At 43.0% G+C, this 21108-nt stretch overlaps 1 protein-coding gene across 13 annotated transcripts in view; it reads right to left on the reverse strand.

Moving 5' to 3' along the window:
- C1QTNF7 (C1q and TNF related 7) overlaps positions 1–21108 on the reverse strand; it is a 127702-nt gene that overhangs the window by 16271 nt on the left and 90323 nt on the right. For 2 of the 13 annotated variants that reach the window (XM_086404772.1, XM_086404767.1), the window contains exon 2: positions 12372–12462. The exons of 8 other annotated variants lie outside the window; for them this stretch is intronic. In XM_086404772.1, coding sequence (XP_086260898.1) covers positions 12372–12458 — 87 coding nt within the window. In that variant the 5' untranslated portion in view covers positions 12459–12462. Of the gene's footprint in view, positions 1–750; positions 1425–12371; positions 12463–21108 lie in introns of those variants that run through there. 3 more of the 13 variants (XM_086404776.1, XM_086404766.1, XM_086404771.1) reach the window with 2 other exon arrangements.

Below are 21108 nucleotides of genomic sequence, written 5' to 3' on the forward strand. Positions count from 1 at the left end.
GTAAGCATGGCTGCCAAAGTGAGACACATCCTTGGCTTATAGGGGACGGGATTTCACAACAGTGGGCTGTGTCCTCCTCTGGGATGTGAGCAGGACAGGACGGGAACTGAGGTGCTCACACCCCAGTGCCTTCTGTCTGTGCGTCCTCAGCTCTGCCTTGGGGGCTTGGGTTTTCCTTCTCAGACTGCCTTCTTCTGTTGACCATGAAGCCCCTCCCTCTCCTGTCTCTACTCCAGGCTCCACGATCGCGCAGCCACATGGTGTGATGGCTGACTATTGCCTTTTCTCCACCAGAATGTAAACTCCATCACTGACACTCAGGGCAGAGACTAATCTACAGCAGAGGCTCAACAAGGGTTGAGTGAAGGAAAAGAGTTAATCGATATTTATTCTTATCAACAGCTCCTGATTTATAAAGCTCTGGCTGCTTTATATAAAAGGCAATGATGGTACAGCAATAATCAGTGCTGACATTTGTCAAACAGTTTGTTGTCTATTTGACACGTGAAGCCCTGTCTTCCCAAAGACCCTCTCCTGGTAGGTCAGATAGGGAACCCATGTGCAGAGAAGTCAGGTGACTTGTCTGCAGTCACAGAGCTAGTGCTACACCAGGAATTTGAACCCAGGTCTTCAATTTCATGGATTCTCCTTCCAGAGCTATTTGATTCATAAACTTAAAAGCTACCATAATGAAACAGGATGTTGCAGCTGCCATCTGCCAAGATTCTAAAAAAAGAGTAAACACCATACCTTGCTCTGGGATGGGGGTTGCTCCAGAATTCTAAATCCACAATAGACTGAGGATCTTTCATGAGAGCTCAGAGAAAATCTTGCTTTGGTACCAGACAGAAAAACAGATCCAAGTTCTCAGAGATTTTCAAATAGTTGTGCTAAAAATAATTCTCTCCTTTGGTCCCAGAGAGACAGAGGCACTGGAAGTCGTTCACCGGGTGAGGCTCAGTCAGGGCCAGTTATGTTTTGTTTAACATAAACTGGGGAGCGCCGTCTTCTCTCGCCCGTTAAGTGTACAGGCGCCTCCATCTCTTGTGTGTCGTGGCCTCGTTTTCAGATTTGTTTACTTAATTTTTTCCCCTCTTCATTTGTTTTCCACTGAGTGAATGTTTCAGGAAAAAAATTACTCACTGACTGGAAATTAGTTGTTAACTTAGAACAGTTATGTCCTATTTGAGCATTTTCAATGTAGAATCTTCAGATTCTGGACTTGCGCTTGTGTCTCCTGGGATAGCAAGGGGAGCGGTCCCTATTCTGGATAAATACGGCAGGAAAATGGTCCATCATTCTACAAGCTGCAAAGTGAAAGAGGGGGACGAATCCTGTATTGCTGTTTTCTTTGTTCTCTGCTGAATGGATAAATGATTGGATATTTTTAGAAGGCTAATAGGTCTTTGTTCCTGTAGAGAACTGATTACAACAACTCAAAAGGCAGATGGTTCTCCAAACCCTTTGATGATTCATCGTCAGTGCAATTAGTTTCCTTCTGTCCTTTGGGTAAGAACTTCACGTATCTTCTCAGCAAAAGTAGTATGTAGTTTATGATGGCATTTACGGAAAATAAGTCACCGAAAAATTTTGTTTTTTATCTTGCTTTCCCCACTATACTTTTCAAGCTACTTAGAATGCAAATTGAAAGAAGTACTTCTGGTTGGGGAAGTGGGCACAAGTCACAAATTTTTACCAAGAAGACTGGTGGCCTCCTTACTCTGAAAAGGTTTACTTTGCCTTGGCTATCTGTCCTCCCATATTTGGGTTAATTGCTCAGTGGGTAAAGAATCTGCCTGCAATGCAGGAGACACAGGAGATATGGGTTCAATCCCCAGGTTGGAAAGATACCCTGGAGAAGGAAATGGCAACCTGCTCCAGTATTCTTGCCTGGAGAATCCCATGGACAGAGGAGCCTGACAGGCTAAGGTCTTTGAGGTCGCTAAGAGTCAGACATGACTGAGTGACTAAGCAAACATGCACGTCCACCATCACCCCCCAATCTGAAAAAAATAGTCTTTTGAATTTGTTGGCTGTGAAAAATCTGAGTGCTAACATAGGGTCACAAAACCAATGCCTTGAGCACAGACATGAGGCAGAGTTTTTGTTAATCAGAGAGAATCTCTGGGTTTATTTTTTTCATCCTCAAAACAAGATGGTTGTGTTTGATAATTCCTAAGTTTTCTCATAGTTCTTAAAATTGTTTCATCTCATGCTTAATGAGGTGGAACTTAAAAACTAATGTCAGCTTCTGCATACATGCAGAAGCGATATAGGTCGCTTGGAAGGAGATGCTTGTTTTTGAGAGAAGTCCCTCAGGTGACCCTGTTAGTGCATAAAGGGATGACTTGATAGTGGCTTGAGGAAGACTTGCCTCTCAGGGACCCTTGGAAGGAGAGGGGTTGACATTGTTTACTTAAAGCTGCCAAGGTGTTCAGGAAAGGAAGGAATCAAGGGCCCAGTTCCTTCTCTCCATGATGCAAATTTAAAGAGTAGTCATGGATGACAGGATTGGCCTGATCCAAAGTCTGCTGTGAAGAAAGGACACTGTGGACCAGAGGATGCAACTGAGCTGGGGGTATGCGGGAATCTGGGCCAAAAAGCCTAAAGGATTTGTAGTTGGCTGGTTTTGGAAGAATACGTGGATGAGGCTGACTGTTCATCTGTCTTCAGTCATTCTGTCATGGCGGCTCTTCTTTAGGAAACAGTGGTTGAACACACCATGGTGGGTTAAGAGGGTCATTATACTGAAGCCTGGTGAGTGGGTAATAATGAGGTAAGCTAGAACATCTCCTGCAAACAGACAAGCATCTACTGGACTCTGCGCAGAGTGAGGCCGCTTGGTAGAAGCTAAAACAACAAGGCAAGTGGACCATCAGGGATTTGTTTTTCACTTTCTGCCTGAGTTAGAAGTAGAAATGACCCCATTCAAACCAAGAAAGCCCCTAGAATTCTTAAATTGTTCATAGAGGGAGAGCATTTAGATCTTGACTAGTGTATGTGTGATCTTAGTCACTTAGTCGTGTCCCACTCTTTGCGACCCCATGGACTGTAGTCCCCTGTAGCCCGCCAGGTTCCTCTGTCCATGGGGATTCTCCAGGCAAGAATATTGGAGTGGGTTGCCATGCCCTCCTCCAGGGAATTGTCCTGACCCAAGGATCGAACTGGGGACTAAATGCATTGTAGGCAGATTCTGTATCAGCTGAGCTACCTGGGAAGTCCCTTGACTAGTCTACCTACTAATAAAAGCAAATGGAAACCTGAAAAGCAATTGGAAGAAAAAAATGGCATGACTATATTTGAACTTGAATTGGCACATGGATGATAGAGGCTGAATGTTTTCATTGGTTCATTCCTAGGGTTGCACCGCAAAGCAACTCACTGTCATATGTAAGAAAATCCTGACTGTCTGAACTTAAAGGAATCTCCCCACACTCCCCTCTGAGGCCTTCTAAAAGCCTGGACTGGAATTGCAGTCCTTATAATCTTAATTACCATAATGCCAGCCTGTGGATATATATGTATACATTTGTATACAAGTGATGACTTTATTTCTATTGAACTATAGTTGATTCACAATGTTGTATTGGCTTCTGATATACAGCAAATTGACTAAGTTATACATATATTTTCCTTTATAGTTTCTTACAAGATACTGAATATAGTTCCCTGTGCTATACAGTAGGATCTTGTTTTCCATCTATTAAGACATTTTATATGAAGTAGTTGTTGTTTTTCAGTTGCTAAGCATATCTGACTCTTTGTGACCCCATGTACTACAGCACACCAGGCTCCTTTGTCCTCCCCTGTCTCCTGGAGTTTCCTCAAATTCATGTCCATTGTGTTGGTGATACTATCCAACCATCTCATCCTCTGCCGCCTCCTCCTCCTTTTTTTTTTTTTTAACTTTTCCGTGAGTTTTTTTCAAACTCTTCCAAGGAGTCAGTTCTTCACATCAGGTGGCCAAAGTATTGGAGTTTCAGTCTTAGTATCAGTATTTCCAATGAATATTCAGAGTTGGTTTCCTTTAGGATTGACTGGTTTGATCTCCTTGCAGTCCAAGGAACTCTCAAGAGTCTTTTCCAGTGCTACAATTTGAAAGAATCAATTCTTTGGCACTCAGCCTTCTTTATGGTCCAACTCTCATATCTGTACATGAACACTGGAAAAACCACAGCTTTGACTATAAGGACATTTGTTGGCAAAGTGATGTTTCTTCTTTTTAATATGCTGTCTAGGTTTTCACAGCCTTCCTGCCAAGGAGAAAGCATCTTTTAATTTCATGGCTGCAGTCACCATCCACAGTGATTTTGGAGCCCAAGAAAAGAAAATCTGTCACTGCTTCTACTTTCTCCCCTTCTATTTGCCATGAAGTGATGGGACTGGATACCATGATCTTTTATGTGTATTGAGTTTAAGCCAGCTTTCACTCTGCTCTTTCACCCTCATCAAGAGGCTGTTTAGTTCTTCTTCACTTTCTGCCATTAGAGTGGTATCATTTGCATATCTGAGATTGTTGCTATTTCTCCCGGCAATCTTGATTCCAGCTTGTGATTCATCCAGCAAGGCATTTCACACCATGTACTCTGCATAGAAATGAGTACATGTCTCTCATGTCTCCTGCAACGGCAGTTGGATTCTTTACCATTCGCACCACCTGGAAAACCTCATATAACAGAGTATGTATCTGCTAATCCCAAACTCCTAATTATTCCCTCCCCTCCCTTTCCCCTTTGAAAACCGTAAGTTTATTTTCTATATCTGTGAGTTTGTTTCTATTTTTTGCCTTTTTCTGTTTTGTAAATAAGTTCATTTGTATCTTTTTTTTTAATTAAAAAAATTTTTTTAAATAAGTGCTATCCTATGATATTTGTCTTTCTCTGATTTACTTAATATGATAATTTCTAGGTCCATCCATGTTGCTACAAATGGCATTATTTCCTTCATTTTTAATGGCTGAGTAATAGTCCATTGTATATATGCACCACATCTTCTTTATCCATCAGTTGATGGGCACTTGAGCTGCTTCCACGTTTTGGTTATTATAAACAGCGTTGCTATGAACATTGGGGTGCGTGTAAGTGATGATTTCTTAAAGGGCTTTTCTCATTCACTTCTCTTTGTGTTGACACCGCCTCTGCCAAAGAGCTTAGAAATGGATGAATTTGTTGACTACCAGAGAGATAGATGTGTTCTTATTTTTCTGTTTTAACTTGGCCACGTTTTGGTACAATTTATGGATGGTATCACCAACTCAATGGACATGAGTTTGAGTGAACTCCAGGAGTTGGTGATGGACAGGGAGGCCTGGCATGCTGTGATTCATGGGGTCCCAAAGAGTTGAACACGACTGAGCAACTGAACTGAACTGATGGGTGTTCATATTTGCTTTTCTGTATCACTCATAATTTACTTAAATTCCCTATAGTGTTTGATGGCAAGGTTTCTTATTAAAATCACAGTAATTTTTTCATTCTGCAATATTTGATTTTTTCTTCATTATTTTTCATCTCAGATAATGTTTTATAATCTATGTTTTCCTGGACTTATGCTTCTTCACAGATAGAACACTTCTTTGAAATAATCTCCTAGTGTTCAGACCTTGATGGAATTAAAGCTTGTTATTGCCTATTTCATTCAGCTATTTTCATACTAATTTTAGAGACAGTGGCAAAAAAATGACGGGTAGAAAAATACGCTGAAGGGAGTGTGGTCGTTGTTGTTTAGTCGCTGTGTTGTGTTCGACTGTTTGCGACCCCCATGGACAATAGCCTGCCAGGCTCCTCTGTCCATGGGATTTTCCTGGCAAGAATACTGGAGTGAGTTGCCAGTCCCTTCTCCAGGGGATCTTCTCGATCCAGGGATTGAACTCAGGCTTCCTGCAAGTCTCCTGCATTGACAGGTGGATTCTTTACTGATGAGCCACAGAGGAGAGAGTGACTGAAGGTAAGAAGTGGGTTCTGTTTTTACCTGCCACTTATGCTCAGGCCGAGGTCTTATTCTGTCTTTTCTAAGGCAGATTATTTTTTTTCCTTTCAGCTTGTGATTTTTTTTTTTTTCTGTAGGCTTAACTCACTTTTCAACTGAACTCAGTTCAATCTAGACCAGTCCAATCAATGTTCATGCAGCATTTCAGTGTGCTGGTGAAACAGCTCTCAAGAAAATGGCTTAGATGGGTAGTTTTGTCAATTTCCTTGGTGTAAATACTCCCGTCAGAGCCAGTTTCAAGCTACCAACCTGATTTACTGAAAGCAAAGCTGTGAAGAATTGCCCATTACTTGCTGGTCTCAGCTAATTCAGCACAACACTGAGAATACATACATGCATACATATATATATGTCAATTCCAGGTACTAGAATTATTTTAAAAAGAAGATCCTAGCTTATGTGCTAGGGCTTCCCTTGTGGCTCAGAAGGTAAAGAATCTGCCTGCAATGTGGGAGACTTGGGTTTGATCTCTGGGTAGGGAAGATTCTGCAGGTCCCCTGCAGAAGGGAAAGGCTACCCACTCCAGTATTCTGGCCTGGAGAATTCCATGGACTGTATAGTCCATGAGGTCGCAAAGAGTTGGACATGGCAGAATGACTTTCACTTTTTCAGCTTATGTGCGAAGACATTACATCATTTTCTCCTTTAATCCTCACCCTAACCTCCTTTTAAAAAAGTATTTATTCATTTATTTTTGTCTGTACTGGATCTTTGGGGCTGTGTGTGGGCTTTTCTCTAGCTGCGGTTCATGGGTGTCTCATCGTAGTGGCTTCTCTTGTTGCTTCTGTAATTGTGATGCAGGGGTTTAGTTACCCTGCGGCATGTCCGATCTTCAGGGACCAGAGATCGAACTAGTGTCCCCTGCATTGGCAGGCAGATTCTTAACCGCTGGACCGCTGGGGAAGTTCACCATAACCTATTAAGGTGAATAATTTTATCATCCTTCTTTTGAAGGTGAGGAATGTAGGCAGGCTGACCCACCATGGGCCCACGTAGCCCTTCTCAATGTGCCCTAAGGGCTTGCTGACTTTACAAGACCAGGCTCCTGCATCCACATGCTCTGCTGACAGTCGGTGTCTCACACACCTGGCGCTCCTGACCCCTCTTCTCCTCCCCACAGCTCTAGGTTCGGGTGGGAATCTTGTGTTTTTAGCCTCAGTGCCTTGCTTATGTCACCTTTTCTGGCTTGCGAGTCCCTGCTAGCCATGTCTGTCCAATGTCCTTTTCTTCATCTCCTCGATTTTGTCCTCCGTACACATTATGTTCTCCAGAAAGTCTCCCTGATGCTCTCAGCAGGTGCAGCCTTTCCTTCCCTTGAGCCCTCTTAACATATTATTTAGATTTCTCTTATGCTTCTTAACTCATGGGTTCTTAACTAGATCTATTGCATCTGCACACCAGTGGATTGGGTGGAGGTACTTAACTTTTTTCAAAGACTGTATGGGCAATTCTGAAAGCCTCAGTGGCCTGGCATTGAGAATCTTTCCCTTATCTACTTCTGCTCAACTGATGCCTCCTCTGTTAGTCTTTCCAAGCCAGGGAGTGTTAGTGATGTAAATCTGATCTGGTCTTCTCACTCTTTCATCCTGTTTTTTTTTTTTTTTTTAATTCATCACCTTATCACATATTTATTGAGCTCCTATCATATGCCAGATACTGAGTGTTTCATCTTGATATTCAATGGTGAGCAAATATGGAGTCCTTAGAGAGAAAAAGTCTAGGGGGGAAGACAGACATTCATCGAATAATCACAAGACTGTGTTGAACAGATGTTAACTGGGACTTTCCATCCTCCTGGAGTCTCAGTTGAGGACTCAAGGCAGAGAATAATGGGCAATCTGTGCCCACACATTCATTTAAGACTTGCCAAAACCCAGCTGGATCTGATACTAGCCATCTTCCAGTTTTACCACTTTTTAAAAGAGAAAACTAGAAATTCAAACCTAATGAATAGTTGAAGCAAGTCATCAAGGTAGAGAGCTATTAGTTGATAAGGGAATGCCCTCTCCCTTCCCTTTGTATGTGGGAGGGGAGGGAGGAATGATACCGTCCAGCTCCTAACCTAGCGGCATGGTCCTCAGGAAATCACTGAGTGTTAGAGGTGACTGCAAGAAAGAAGCCGTCTTGTTCTCCAGGTGGATGTGTACTGAGCTGTGAACCTGAAAGCCATTCAGCTCTTACGGGATCAGAGAAATGTGAGGGAGCTGGACCCACCCCCAACGTTTGATACCTTATGTGAACACAGAAACTAGGGAATTCTGAAGGCAGAAGGCTATTTGGACAAGAGAGAGCAGCGTAGAAGCAGCTATTAAAGAGGCAAGGATGTATGCATTTCCCTAGAGATACAAGGTAGTAAGGAATGGCAGCTGGAACTGGACCACTTCAGTGGGACCTCTTAAGACAGGAGGGTGTCCTCCTGGGATGAGGAGGCCAAGAAGAAGCCATGTAGTGTATCACCAAGTGCAGAAGCTGAGGCCGGTGTGGGGACAGCTCAGGGCACCCTTCTGGAAGTTTATCACCCACTATTGCTGTTGTTCAGTCCCTAAGTCCTGTCTGTCTACCCCAGCAAAGGGTCTGGACTGCAGCGTGCCAGGCTCCTGTATCCTTAACTATCTCCTGGAGTTTGCTCAAATTCATGTCCACTGAGTCTGCGATGCTATCACCCATATCAGAAACCTATTTACCACTGATACTACGTGTAAAATGGATAACTAATGAGAACCTACTCTATAGCACAGGGATCTCTACTCAAGCTCTGTGGTGACCTAAGTGGGAAGGAAATCCAAGAAAGAGGGGGTGGGTGTATATGTACCTGTATGGCTGAGGTATTTTCTTGTACAGCAGAAGCTAATACATTGTAAAGCAGTTATATGACAAAAAAATTAATTAAAAAATAAAAAGAAACCTGTGTGCCACAAAGCTACCTTAGAAAACCTCTGATGGCCCTGAGAAATGTTCAACCAGAGAAAGAGAGCATTTGAATACCTGGGGACCTGAGCAGATATTGGCAGCCAGGATAAAATCATACAAGTCGCATCCATTAAGGAAAAATCATTTGGTCACATTTTTCTAATTCCCTTTTCTCTCTGCTCTGACTCTAGGCATGCCCAAAGTGGAAGGAGAGGTCGAAGACGGGGGAAGATTGAAAAGCATAACAGATTATCAGCTGGAGCCTTAGAAGGGACAAGCTTTGTACTGGATATGATTTGGGGGTATTGATTTTGATTTGTCTTTTTAATGTTCGAAAATGAGTCACAACTGACTTAACAAGAGGGTTCGCGTCACTGAAAGTGGCTAGAAAGCTAAGGAATTTGCTTGAGTTGTCATGAAAGGGGAGAGGCAGAGATCCAGCAGGATTTGATTGGAAGAAGTGACAGAAGACAAATGAAGCTATTTCTTATTTATATCTCATTTAGGACATAGATGATCATTTGATAAATTCATGAAACTCTGGAGAGTGTTCTGAAGGGAAACTAAAGAGTGTTATGGGAATATTTAGCAAGGCAATCTCCACGAGACCTTGAGCTTATCTGAAAAAATGATGTGTGATCTGAAATACGAAAAGGGAACAGTCATTAACCAGGAGGAGCATTGGGAAAGCATTTCTAAGATGTGGGAATGCCATGTGCAAAGGCCCTGGTGTAGAAGAGAATGGTTTGGAAAGAAGGCCATTGAAAGGAGCAAAGGAGAGCATATGTCCGAAGGGAGGATGTGCCTGAAACAGGCAGGGCTCTGCTGGCCTTTGAAGGTTCTGATCTTTATCCTGAAGGGCTATGAATGGGATTTTATGGAGCAGGCCGTCAACTATCTGTCAACCCCTGTTACAATATGAAGTTGTTGCAATTAGAGGTGATGCTGACTGTCACTTCCCTGGCTCTTCCAGGTGACGTCAATAAACTAAAGAGACTTTATTTGGCATCTGAATTGAATCTGCTTTCATTACTGAAAAATGTAAGTTCATTTAAAAAAAATATTTCTTTACTATTTGGCTGTGCCAGGTCTTAGCTGTGGCATGGGGGATCTAGTTCCCCGATCAGGATTGGAACCTGGGCCTCTTGCGTTGAAAGTGCAGAATCTGAGCCACTGGACCACCAGGAAAGCCTTCTTTTAAAAAGATTTAAATTCTTGTGAGAAAAGCAGTCTGTATGTTTAAAAAAAGAATTCGTGTACGCACTGAATGAACAAATGACGTTGACCTCTGCCAATGTACCAGGGGCTGTTTCAGGAGATGAGGGGCTGAAAGAGGAAGACAGGATTCTAATGCTGCCGAGCTCACTCTAGTGCGAATTTCAAGTTATTAGGAAAGAGAGACGGAGAAGGCAATGGCACCCCACTCCAGTACTCTTGCCTGGAGAATCCCATGGATGGAGGAGCCTGGTGGGCTACAGTCCATGGGGTCGCACAGAGTCGGCCAGGACTGAAGTGACTTAGCAGCAGCAGCAGCAGCAGGAAAGAGAGGTGCCTCCAAGGCCATCTGCCTGACTTTCCCATTTTATAGACAGATAAAAGCTTCAGTTGAAAAGGGACACTTCCAAAGGCTACATTTATTCATAAGACCAGGACTAGAACTCAGGTCCCCTGTATATCTTTTCCAAGATCCTCTCTCCTGCAACCTGGCTTAAAACTCAACATTCAAAAATCTAAGATCATGGCATCCAGTCCCATCACTTCATGGCAAATAGAAGGGGAAAAGTAGAAGCAGTGGCAGATTTTACTGGGCTCTAAAATCACTGATGGTGACTGCAGTCATGAAATTAGAAGACGCTTGCTTCTTGGAAGGAAAGCTATGACATACCTAGACAGCATATTAAAAAGCAAAGACATCACTTTGCCGACAAACGTCCATCTAGTCAAAGCTATGGTTTTTCCAGTAGTCATGTATGGATGTGAAAGTTGGACTATAAAGAAAGTTGAGTGCTGAAGAGTTGATGCTTTTGAACTGTGGTGTTGGAGAAGACTCTTGAGAGTTCCTCGAACTGCAAGGATATCAAACCAGTTAATCCTAAAGGAAATCAACCCTAAATATTCATTGGAAGGACTGATGGTAAAGTGGAAGCTCCAATATTTTGGCCACATGATGAGAAGAATTGATTCACTGGAAAAGACCCTGATGTTGGGAAAGATTGAAGGCAAAAGGAGAAGAGGGTGGCAGAGGATGAGATGGTTAGATAGCACCCCGATTCAATGAACATGAACTTGAGCAAACTCTGCGAGACAGTGAAGGACAGGGAAGCCTGGCATGCTGAAGTCCATGGGCTCACAAATAGTCGGACATGACTTAGCACATGACAACAACTCCTCTGCATAGACAGCATTGCCGATCACCAGGACCTGATTCCTGAGTTCCTGACTGGAGAAGACACAGCAGTATTTTTCATACCCGTAAATACCTATTATTATGGATAACTGAGAATTAACATCATGATATTACCCCAGGTCATAATACTTGATTCTCACCTTTCTGCCCCAAACGTCACTTCTTATATTTTAAGTCATAAGAAAATTCATAAAAATTACAGAAAATATTGAACATACAGAAAAGAAAGAGATCGAATGGAAAATGACTTGCAGTGCACCCACTACTCCAACTCAACAGTTCCCAGGGGCAATATTATTTCATCAACACCCCTAACTCACTGGCCCCCACCCCTGCATTTGGTATGTTTGGAAGCAAATGCCACGTATCATATTATCTATTTCACAACTATTTCAGGAAAACCTAGGAATTTTTATCATCTTGGATAATAACAGAGCGATTGACACCATGCAGCCTTGTCAGCCCTGGAGACCTTTTAACCAAAAAAAAAAAAAAAAAAAGGCATTCTTTAGGCAATTCAAAAATGTCTTAAAAGCACTTTGCGCACAAATTGTTAGACTGTGCACTAAAAGTTCCGAAATGTAATTTTATGCAGCTGTCAGGCTTTCTCAGTGAAGTTTTCAGAGTTCAGGAGGAGCTCTCTGATGACTTGTTACAGAAATTCCAAGAAGGTTTGAGCTCTTTAAAGGCCCGTCTGTGGGCCCGTGGGTTCTGGGAAAGAACACGGTGCAGGGCTGGCCTTTGGTCCTGCTGCACGTGCAGGAGAGGTGAGGCTGCTGCCAGCTGCTCTGGGTCTTGGCTTTTGCTAATGTAACCTGTCATGCCGTCCGAAGATTGTTTAGGAAACACAAGAGAACTAGCACTGTCTTTCAAATGTTAGGGAGTCCTGGGATCTTGGGACATAAAGGCCAACAGAGTGGTGTGCGTTGCCTCGGGAATTTAATCAGAGTTGGCAGGCACAGAATGGAGCCTGTCAGTCCTGGGGAAGGATCTCAGCAGGGCTGGACAGGCCTCCTCCGACCCTGCAGTGGTGCAGACAGAAAAGAGAGACCGGGGAAACGCTGACCTGGAAGGCAGACCCCAGGAACCGGAACTCCGTGTGTTTGCATAACCACGTTTGTGCTTCCTGTAGCACTGACTTCAATTCGCACATCACCCTGAGAAAGATTTGGCATATGAGAGATTCTGCATCTTTTTTTAAATTTTTATATTCTGGTGTGTGTGTTCTTTTTTAAATTGACATATAGCTGACATATGACATTTTATTAGTTCCAGATGTACCGAATAATGGTTTCATATATGCAATATTGCAAAATGATCACCACAAGTCTAGTTGACATCTAACACCACATGTAGTTACAAACTGTTTTTTTTTTTTTTCCTTGTGATGAGAACTTTTAAGATTTACTCTCCTCAGTTCAATTCAGTTCAGTCATGTCCGACTCTTTGCGACCCCATGGGCTGCAACACGCCAGGCCTCCCTGTCCATCACCAACTCCTGGAGTTTACCCAAGCTCCTGTCCATTGAGTCGGTGATGCCATCCAACCATCTCATCCTCTGTCGTCCCCTTCTCCTCCTGCCCTCAATCTTTTTACTCTCTTAGCAACTGTCAGATATACAATACAGTATGATTAATCATGGTTGCCATGCTCTATATTATATCCCAGGACCTATTTATCTTATAACTGGAAGTTTGTGCCTTTTGACTGTCTTCACTCATTTCACCTACCTCCCGCCCCACCTCTGGCCACCAACAATCTGATCTGTGTGTCTACGATCTCACCATTTTTTTTTAATATTCCACATAGACATGAGGTCATAAGGTGTTTGTTTTTCTCTGTCTTGCCTATTTAATTTAGCAAAATGTTCTCGAGTTTCATTCATGTTATGGCAAATGGTACGATTGCCTTCATTTTTATATGGCTAAATAATATTCCATTGTATAAATGCATGCATACACACTAGATTTTCTTTATCCATTCATCCATTGATGAACACTCAAAGTGGTTTCTGAGATGCCATATCTTTGAGTGATAGACAATAAAATATAGTCACCATTCATCAAGAGTTTATTAGGGCAAGGCACTGTCCTAAGTGTTTTGTGTGCTTTTCTTATTTATTCTTTACCAAGAGCACATGAAGCAGCAACTATGATTTCCTCATGATAAGGGAGGAGAGCTGAGTTTAGGGTCAGGTTGGCAAGGCTGTAAGGGGCCGAGCTGGACTCCAAACCCTCACCTTCACTAGTGATCACCTCATCCACATGGGTGAAATCCAAGGATTGCCCAAACTTTGGATTAGGAGTCTGTCTTTCATGACATTCAACATGCTCAACAGCAATGAGAATGGGAAACTTCTATTAAAATGTGCTGCTTCAAAATTAAACACAGAAAGGAGACGGGGTGATGGTGGAGGAAAAGCCTTGACCCTGCTCCTTTTGTCTTTGGGAGGAGGGATTTCCCAAAAACACTCCACTCCTTCATTTATTCTACCCCACAAAAGGGGTACAGATGGATTTGGGACATTTGGGAAAAACTAGGTTGTGCTCTGCTCAGTTGAGTGGGGATGAAAATCTGCTCAATTTCAGGGAATCTTGATTAAGAAGCTCCTTTGCCATCACACCAAAGCAATATTACTAAAAAAGTATAATTTATAAAGAGTATAAGTCACTCTTTTCTGTGTAGTGTCCAATGTATACAGTTGTGTAAGTCACAGATTAAAGACAGAGCATTTCCATCCCTTCCTACATGTTTCTTCATGTCTCCCCGTAGTAAGAACTCTCCCCCATTCTAGCCACTGATCTCATTTCTGGCCCTACAATTTTGCCTTTTCCAGGATGTCATAGAAATGGAGTCATACAACATGTGGGCTCTCGAGTCTGTATTCTCTCTTTCACTGGGCGAGTCTGTATTCTCTCTTTCACTGGGCGAGTCTGTATTCTCACTTTCACTGGGCGAGTCTGTATTCTCTCTTTCACTGGGCGAGTCTGTATTCTCTCTTTCACTGAGCGTAAGCCTTTGAGAGTCATTTATGTATCTTTCCCTGCAGAGGACTACTCTGCTCTACGGGGGTACCATGGTTGGTTTGTCTATGTACCGGCTAAGGGACGTTAGACTTTCCTCCAGCGTTTGACTCTTCTAAATTAAAGATGCAATAAACATTCATGCACTGATCTTTGTATGGTTTTTCCACTTCTCTTTCACCAGTCTTTTTGTGGACACATATTTCCATTTCTCTTGGCTAAATACCTAGATTGCTGGTGAATACCTTAAGTGTATTAAGTGTATTGAGAGTTGGACCATAAAGAAAGCTGAGTGCCGAAGAACTGATGCTCTTGAACTGTGGTGCTGGAAAAGACTCTTTGAGAGTCCCTTGGACTGCACGGAGGTCAAACCAGTCCATCCTAAAGGAAATCAGTCCTGAATATACATTGGAAGGACTGATGCTGAAGCTGAAGCTCCAATACTTTGGCCACCTGATTCGTAGAACTGACTCATTGGAAAAGACCCTGATTCTGGGAAATATTGAAGGCAGGAGGAGAAGGGGACAACAGAAGTTGAGATGGTTGGATGGTATCACTGACTCAATGGACATGAGTTTCAGCAAGCTCAAGGAGTTGGTGATGGACAGGGAAGCCTGGCATGCTGCAGTCCATGGGGTTGCAAAGAGTTGGACATGACTGAGCGACTGAACTGAACTGAACCTTAAGTGTATATTTAACCTCATAGGAAACTGCTGAACTGTTTTCCAAAGAGCTTATGCTATTTTGTATTTCATCAGCAATGGATGTAAGTTCTTATCTCCACATCCTTGCCAGCACTTGGTATTACTGGTTTTGCATTCAAATTTTAGCCATTCTAATTTGTATGTGATGGCACTGCACTGGGCTTGCCTGGTGGCTTAGTGGTAAACAATCCGCCTGCAATGCAGGAGTCACAGGAGACACAGGTTTGATCTCTGGGTCGAGAAGATCCTGTGGAGGAGGGCATGGGAACCCACTCCAGTGTTCGGGCCTGGAGAATCCCATGGACAGAGGAACCTGGAGGGCTATTGTCCATAGGGTCGCAAAGAGTTGAACATGACTGAAGTGACTTAGCATGCATGTCCGAATGGCATTGTGCTGTGGTTTTAATTTGCATTTCCCTAATGATGTTGAACATCTCTTCATGTACTTATTTGCCATCTATATGTCTTCCTTGTTGAAGAATTATTTAAAATATTTTTTCATTTTGGGTTATCTGTTTATCATGGGTTGTAAAAATTTATATATCTAGATATAAATCAGATGTGTGTTTTACAAATAGTTTCCCTAGTCCATGATTTGCTGTTATTAACTATGTCTTTTGAAGAGAAGCATTTCAAATAGAGTTTATGAACTTTTTTCTTTTATAGTTAGTGTTTATATATCCTATTTAAGAAATCTTTGCCTAAATCAAGGTCACAAATGTACCCTCCCAGAAATTTTATAGTTTTAGTTTTTACATTTAGGTTTATGATCCCTTTTAATTTTTTTTACATGGGGTAAGGCAAGGGCCAAGTTTTTATTTCTTTGCACATTACGGGTCAAGTTTTTATTTTTTTGTGAATACACAGAGAATGGCCAGACCATATTTACAATGGACTTTGACCCACAACTTGAGGCAACCTGCCCAGGAAACCAACCCTCTTACCTACCATGACAGCCAAGAAAGCCAGTCTGTTATGTGCTAGATTCGTGGGAAGTCAGACTGCTATTTCCAGTAACAATCCAGGAAATCGAACAGTCAGCCTCAAATGTACAGAACTTGATTAACAACTGACAACTTCTCTAGTTATTGTCTCTACTTCCAACTTAAGTCCAGCAAGAGAAAGTCAAATATACACTGCAGCCAGTCATATAGGGTGCCCCACTTCTAATTACCCCACCTGCAACTCTCCTATGCAGTTGGGGCATGCCTGAAGCCCCCTCTGTATCCTACCATAAACTTTCCCACTTCTCTGTCAGCCTTTGAATCTCTGCCAAAATTCAAGTGTTGGTGGCTGACTCCCTTGCTAGAGCAAGCTCTGAATAAATAGCCTGTCCTTCTTCTCACTTAGTTGGTCTTCATTTATTTCCACAATGTGGGTGCCAACAATGCTTTGTTTATTTCTCAATTTCCATAAAGCCCTGGCAGGGAATGTGGGTACTATTTATTAGAGTCCTCAATAAATGTGGATGCTTTTGAACTGTGGTGTTGGAGACGACTCTTTAGAGTCCCTTGGACGGCAAGGAGATCAAACCATTCAATCCTAAAGAAAATCAACCCTGAATATTCACTGGGGGGACTGAGCTGAAGCCCCAATACTTTGGCCATCTGATGCAAAGAGCCAACCAATTGGAAAAGACCCTGATGCTGGAAAAGATTGAAGGCAAATGAGAAGGCGTCAGCAGAGGATGAGATGGTTAGATAGCATCACTTACTCAGTGGACATGAGTTTGAGCAAACTCTGGGAGATGGTGAAAGACAGGGGAGCCTGGTGTGCTGCAGTCCATGCGGTTGCAAAGAGTCAGACATGACTTAATGACTTAACAACAACAAAATGCACTCAAGTTCCATCCATGTTGTCTCAAATGGCAAGATTTTCTTCTTTCTAATGGCTGAATAATATTTCATTATGTATACCATCTCTTCCTTATCTATTCAACCTTTGATGGGCATTTAGGTTGTTTGCATATTTTGGCTGTTGTGAATAATGCTGCAATGAACTTGCGAAGGCAGATCTCTCTTTGAGATCCTGTTTTCCTTTCCTTTGGATAAATACCCAGAAGTGGGATTGCTGGGTCATCTACTTGTTTTTTCTTTAACCCAATATTATATCATAAGCATTTCTCCTCTGTTATTCTTTGGAACCATTAACAGCCAAAGAATATCCATCAATAAATTGTACCATCATTTAATCTCTGACCCCTTTTATTAGACAATTAAACTGTTTCCATTTTTTCCTATAATAAATGAGATTTTATTGAAAATTTTTGTGCAAAAGCCTTCATCTCTATTTAGGATTATTTCCTTAGGATAGATTCCCAGAAATGGAATTACTGGGTCAAAAAATTTGGATATTTTAAGTCTCTCTTGGTACATGCTGATAAACTGCCTTCCAAAAGGCTGTGTGAATTTATACTGCCCCATCCCTTTATGAAAACAAAGGCACAGGAATGTAAGCCCCTTCACAGTCAGGCACCAATAGTCCTTGGAACGCAGGCAGAGCCAAGAATCTTTCATTTGGAAGTAATGATAAAGGTCTGCAAATCTGACCTCCCCTTATACTCGATCATAGAGGTGTGTTTTCTGGAGAGAAAGTCCAAGTTTGCTTCACAGCGTTGTTGGTAATTGTACCCTCTCTGGGTTGGGTGGCCCCAGAGTCTTTACACAACCTCAGCCTGGGGTTAGGCCCTGGTCTTTGTAATTTTGTAGAACTAGTCCCATGATCGCAAAGAGCTGAACACAACTGAGCGACTGAACTGAACTGAACTGAGTCCCATGATGGGCACACAGTGGGCACTCCATCCATCTGGGTAGATCAGATATGAGGCTCAAGGGCTATTGAAGCCCTCTCATTATCCCCCTGCGTAGACAGCACCGGCAAGACACCAGCGGCAGCTTTGTGTTGGGACTGAACAGTTGCTCCTGGTCTGGCCAGAGCTCAAGGGCACCAGAGACCCTCAGTCCCCAAGACTTCTCTTCTGAGGGGTCTTGGTAGTATAGGACACTGTTAAAAAGCTTTCTAGGGATCCTTGCTCAAAGAGTCACATGATCAGGGAGGAATCATGTGACCAGGGAGGTATCACATGACCCGGGAGGTAGACTCCATTTCTATATCTTCTGCACTCAAGGTGTCAGGCCTTCCTGGCCCTCACCTCAAGGTACTATCCTGACTTGGACCTACCCGTGACTTTCACCCTGATTAGGCCTTTCAACCTGGCCTTCCCTTGGCCTACAAGCTATTTAGAACCCGTCACTTTTCCAGATCCTGCTGGAAGCTGGCTCTGCCAACTCCAGGCAGCTGACTCATTCCATGGAGATCTATCTAGCACCCCCAGGACCAGCCACTGTCCATGTGCTCAGGGTGGTGGGTGGACAAGCCCACTCTAGTCCTTGTATACATTTGATTCTCTTCACGCTCTGTGACTTTGCACATTGCTCCCTCTTTCAACCTGCGAGATCTTTCTCTCTGTTTCCTTACCTGATTCACCCCAACATTCATTCAAAAAATCTTCATTAATATTCAACTCTGTGCCCAGGCATTGGTCAACACTCGGTCACTTCCTCTTCTTACAACCTCAGAAGGTCATTACTGTTACCAGTATTTTCATCTAATACAGGGAAAAGCTGTAAGAGGTGAGTTTCTCATCTGAGGCTGAACAGTCTTAGACTCTTAGCCACTATATTTTACTGCCCCTTTTTAGTAGCTACATATGCTGAAGACAGAAAGAGCTACAAAGCAAAAGAAGAGAGGCTGGTGATAGAAATAAAGTAGGGAAACTACTTTAGTTCGAGGGATCAAGGCAGACAACTCTAATACTCAAGAGGATTCCTAGGGGTGACTTCACTAGGTAAAGACAGGAAAATAGCCTTCCAGGAAGGGAGACAAGCATGTATAAAGGTCTTGTGGCAGGAGAGGGCTTTGAGAACTCTAGGAAATAAAAGGACAGTGGGTTGGAGCTTATGGGATAAGATAGCCTGCAAGAGAGAAGGTCAGAGAAATAGGCAAGGTGATGTCATTTCAGAGCTTGAATAGCTTGACTTTTATTATAGGAGCAATGGGAGCCATTAGTCAGGGGGAAACTATAATCTCTATCATGCTGAAAATGATGCTCTAGTTGTGTGGGGAACGGGTCCAAGGGGTCTGGGCTGGGGAGATTTCTGATCACTTGGGAGGCTGATGCAGATAAGCGGGCAAGAGATGATTATGTTGGTCACTGTGGTGGTAGGAGATAGAGAAAAGGAGAGATTTTTGAATAGGGGAGATTTTTGAACACATGCTTAAGTCCTGGAGGATCAGACAGGGTGTCCTGGGGGAAGCCCCTTCTGCGGTCCTCAACACCAGCTGGCCCCAGCACTGTCTCTCTGCTCCCATGGGACCTCACTCTCTAATCAGCCTCTTGTCACAAGGGTGAAGATCTGCATCTTATCTCCTCTGCTTCCTCTCTGGACTGTGAACTATCTAGTGTTTATTGTTCTGTTCGCTGCTGTACCCCTACTCTAGAGCATGGTCGGTGGTAAATGCTTTTAAAATGTGCTGAATGGGTCATTTACTGTGTGTTATCTCTGAGCAAAGATTTATATGCATCATCTTGTGTGCTAGGCTCAGCAAGCTCATATGAGGTGACTACTCTTTCATCTCCATTTTACAGATGAGGAAGCAAAGGCATACAGTGCCAGTCGCCTTTTCCACACTCATGTAACTATGGGGTGTAGAGCCAAGGCTGGAATCCAGGTGTGCTGGTGACAAAGACCCTGTGTGGGTCACCCAGCTATGCTTCCTGCTTGCACCTACCCCCAGGGGTACCCATCAGGAAAGCAGGGTCCTTTCTTGGATTGCCATCACATTAGACAGCCTGGCCCAGGGCAGCAGGCACCAAGTAGGCATGCATGGAACTCAATGCATGTGTCATTGCTCAGTTATGTCTGACTCTTTGTGACCCCAGGGACTGTAGCCCTCCAGGCTCCTCTGTCCTTGGATTTCCAGGCAAGAATACTGGAGTGGGTTGCCATTTCCTCCTCAGGGGATCTTTCTGACCCAGAATCAAACCTGTGTGTCCTGTGTTTGCTGCACTGCAGATGAATTCTTTACCAGCTGAGCCATTGGGGGAAGCATGGTGCTCAACCAAACGTAATTAGACAGTGTCAACATTCAATGGAACATTGTCCAGCCATTAAAAGGGATGGAGTACTGATACTTCTTACAACATGGATGAACCTTGAAAACATTGTTCTGATTGAAAGAAGCGAGACACAAAAGACCATGTATTATATGAGTCCGTTTGTATGAAATACCCAGAATAGATAAACTCATAGAGACAGAAAGCAGATTGGGAATTGCCAAGGGCTGCAGTTGGGAGTGAGAAATGGGGAATGACTACTAAATGGGTTCAGAGATTTCTTTAGGGATGATGAAAATATTTTAGATCTCGATAAAAGTGGCAGCTGTAAACATTGTTAACACAGTAGATGCCGCTGAATCAAGATGGTTAATTTTAAGTTATGTAAGTTTCACCTTGATAAAAAATGCACTGGAATGAAATGTACTAGCTTCTAGTTAGCAGTTAACCAAGGAGTAAGAAAAGGATAAAAAAAAGGGATTTTAGCTAAATCTATCATTTTTTAATTTCTTTATAATCTTTAAATTTCTTTATAAAAGATCTGAAGCAAAAAAATAATCTGCCATTACTTGAGTAGTTGCTGGAAATTCTTTTATAGAGAAATGGAGCTAAAAGACAGTGCAGTAGCTGAGCGAGAAGCAGCGTTGGCCACAGTTCAGCCCAATTCTCTTTCTGTCGAAGCCTCTGACTTCAGTGTAAAAGGGGGGACTTCACACTGTGTGTTGTGGCCACTGTTCCTGTGGCAGGATGAATGCAGGGTTGAGGTGAGACCTAACCAATGGCAGGGATCAGCTTCCCACCACTAGTCTCTCTTCTTTCTAGAGGAAGAAGAGTTGTCGAGGCACCCAGGCACGTGAGTGGAAGGTTCAGTCTCCCCAGCTGAAGCCAAACCCAATGTCATGGAAGGAGCTGGTGCTGCTCAGGCTTGTAGGGGAGCGGGGTTCAGGCACCAACACTTAC

This window comes from Bos grunniens, chromosome 6 (assembly GCF_055505025.1).
Source record: "Bos grunniens cultivar Pamir isolate PY7600 chromosome 6, Bosgru_T2T1.0, whole genome shotgun sequence".
Classification (NCBI taxonomy): domain Eukaryota; kingdom Metazoa; phylum Chordata; class Mammalia; order Artiodactyla; family Bovidae; genus Bos; species Bos grunniens.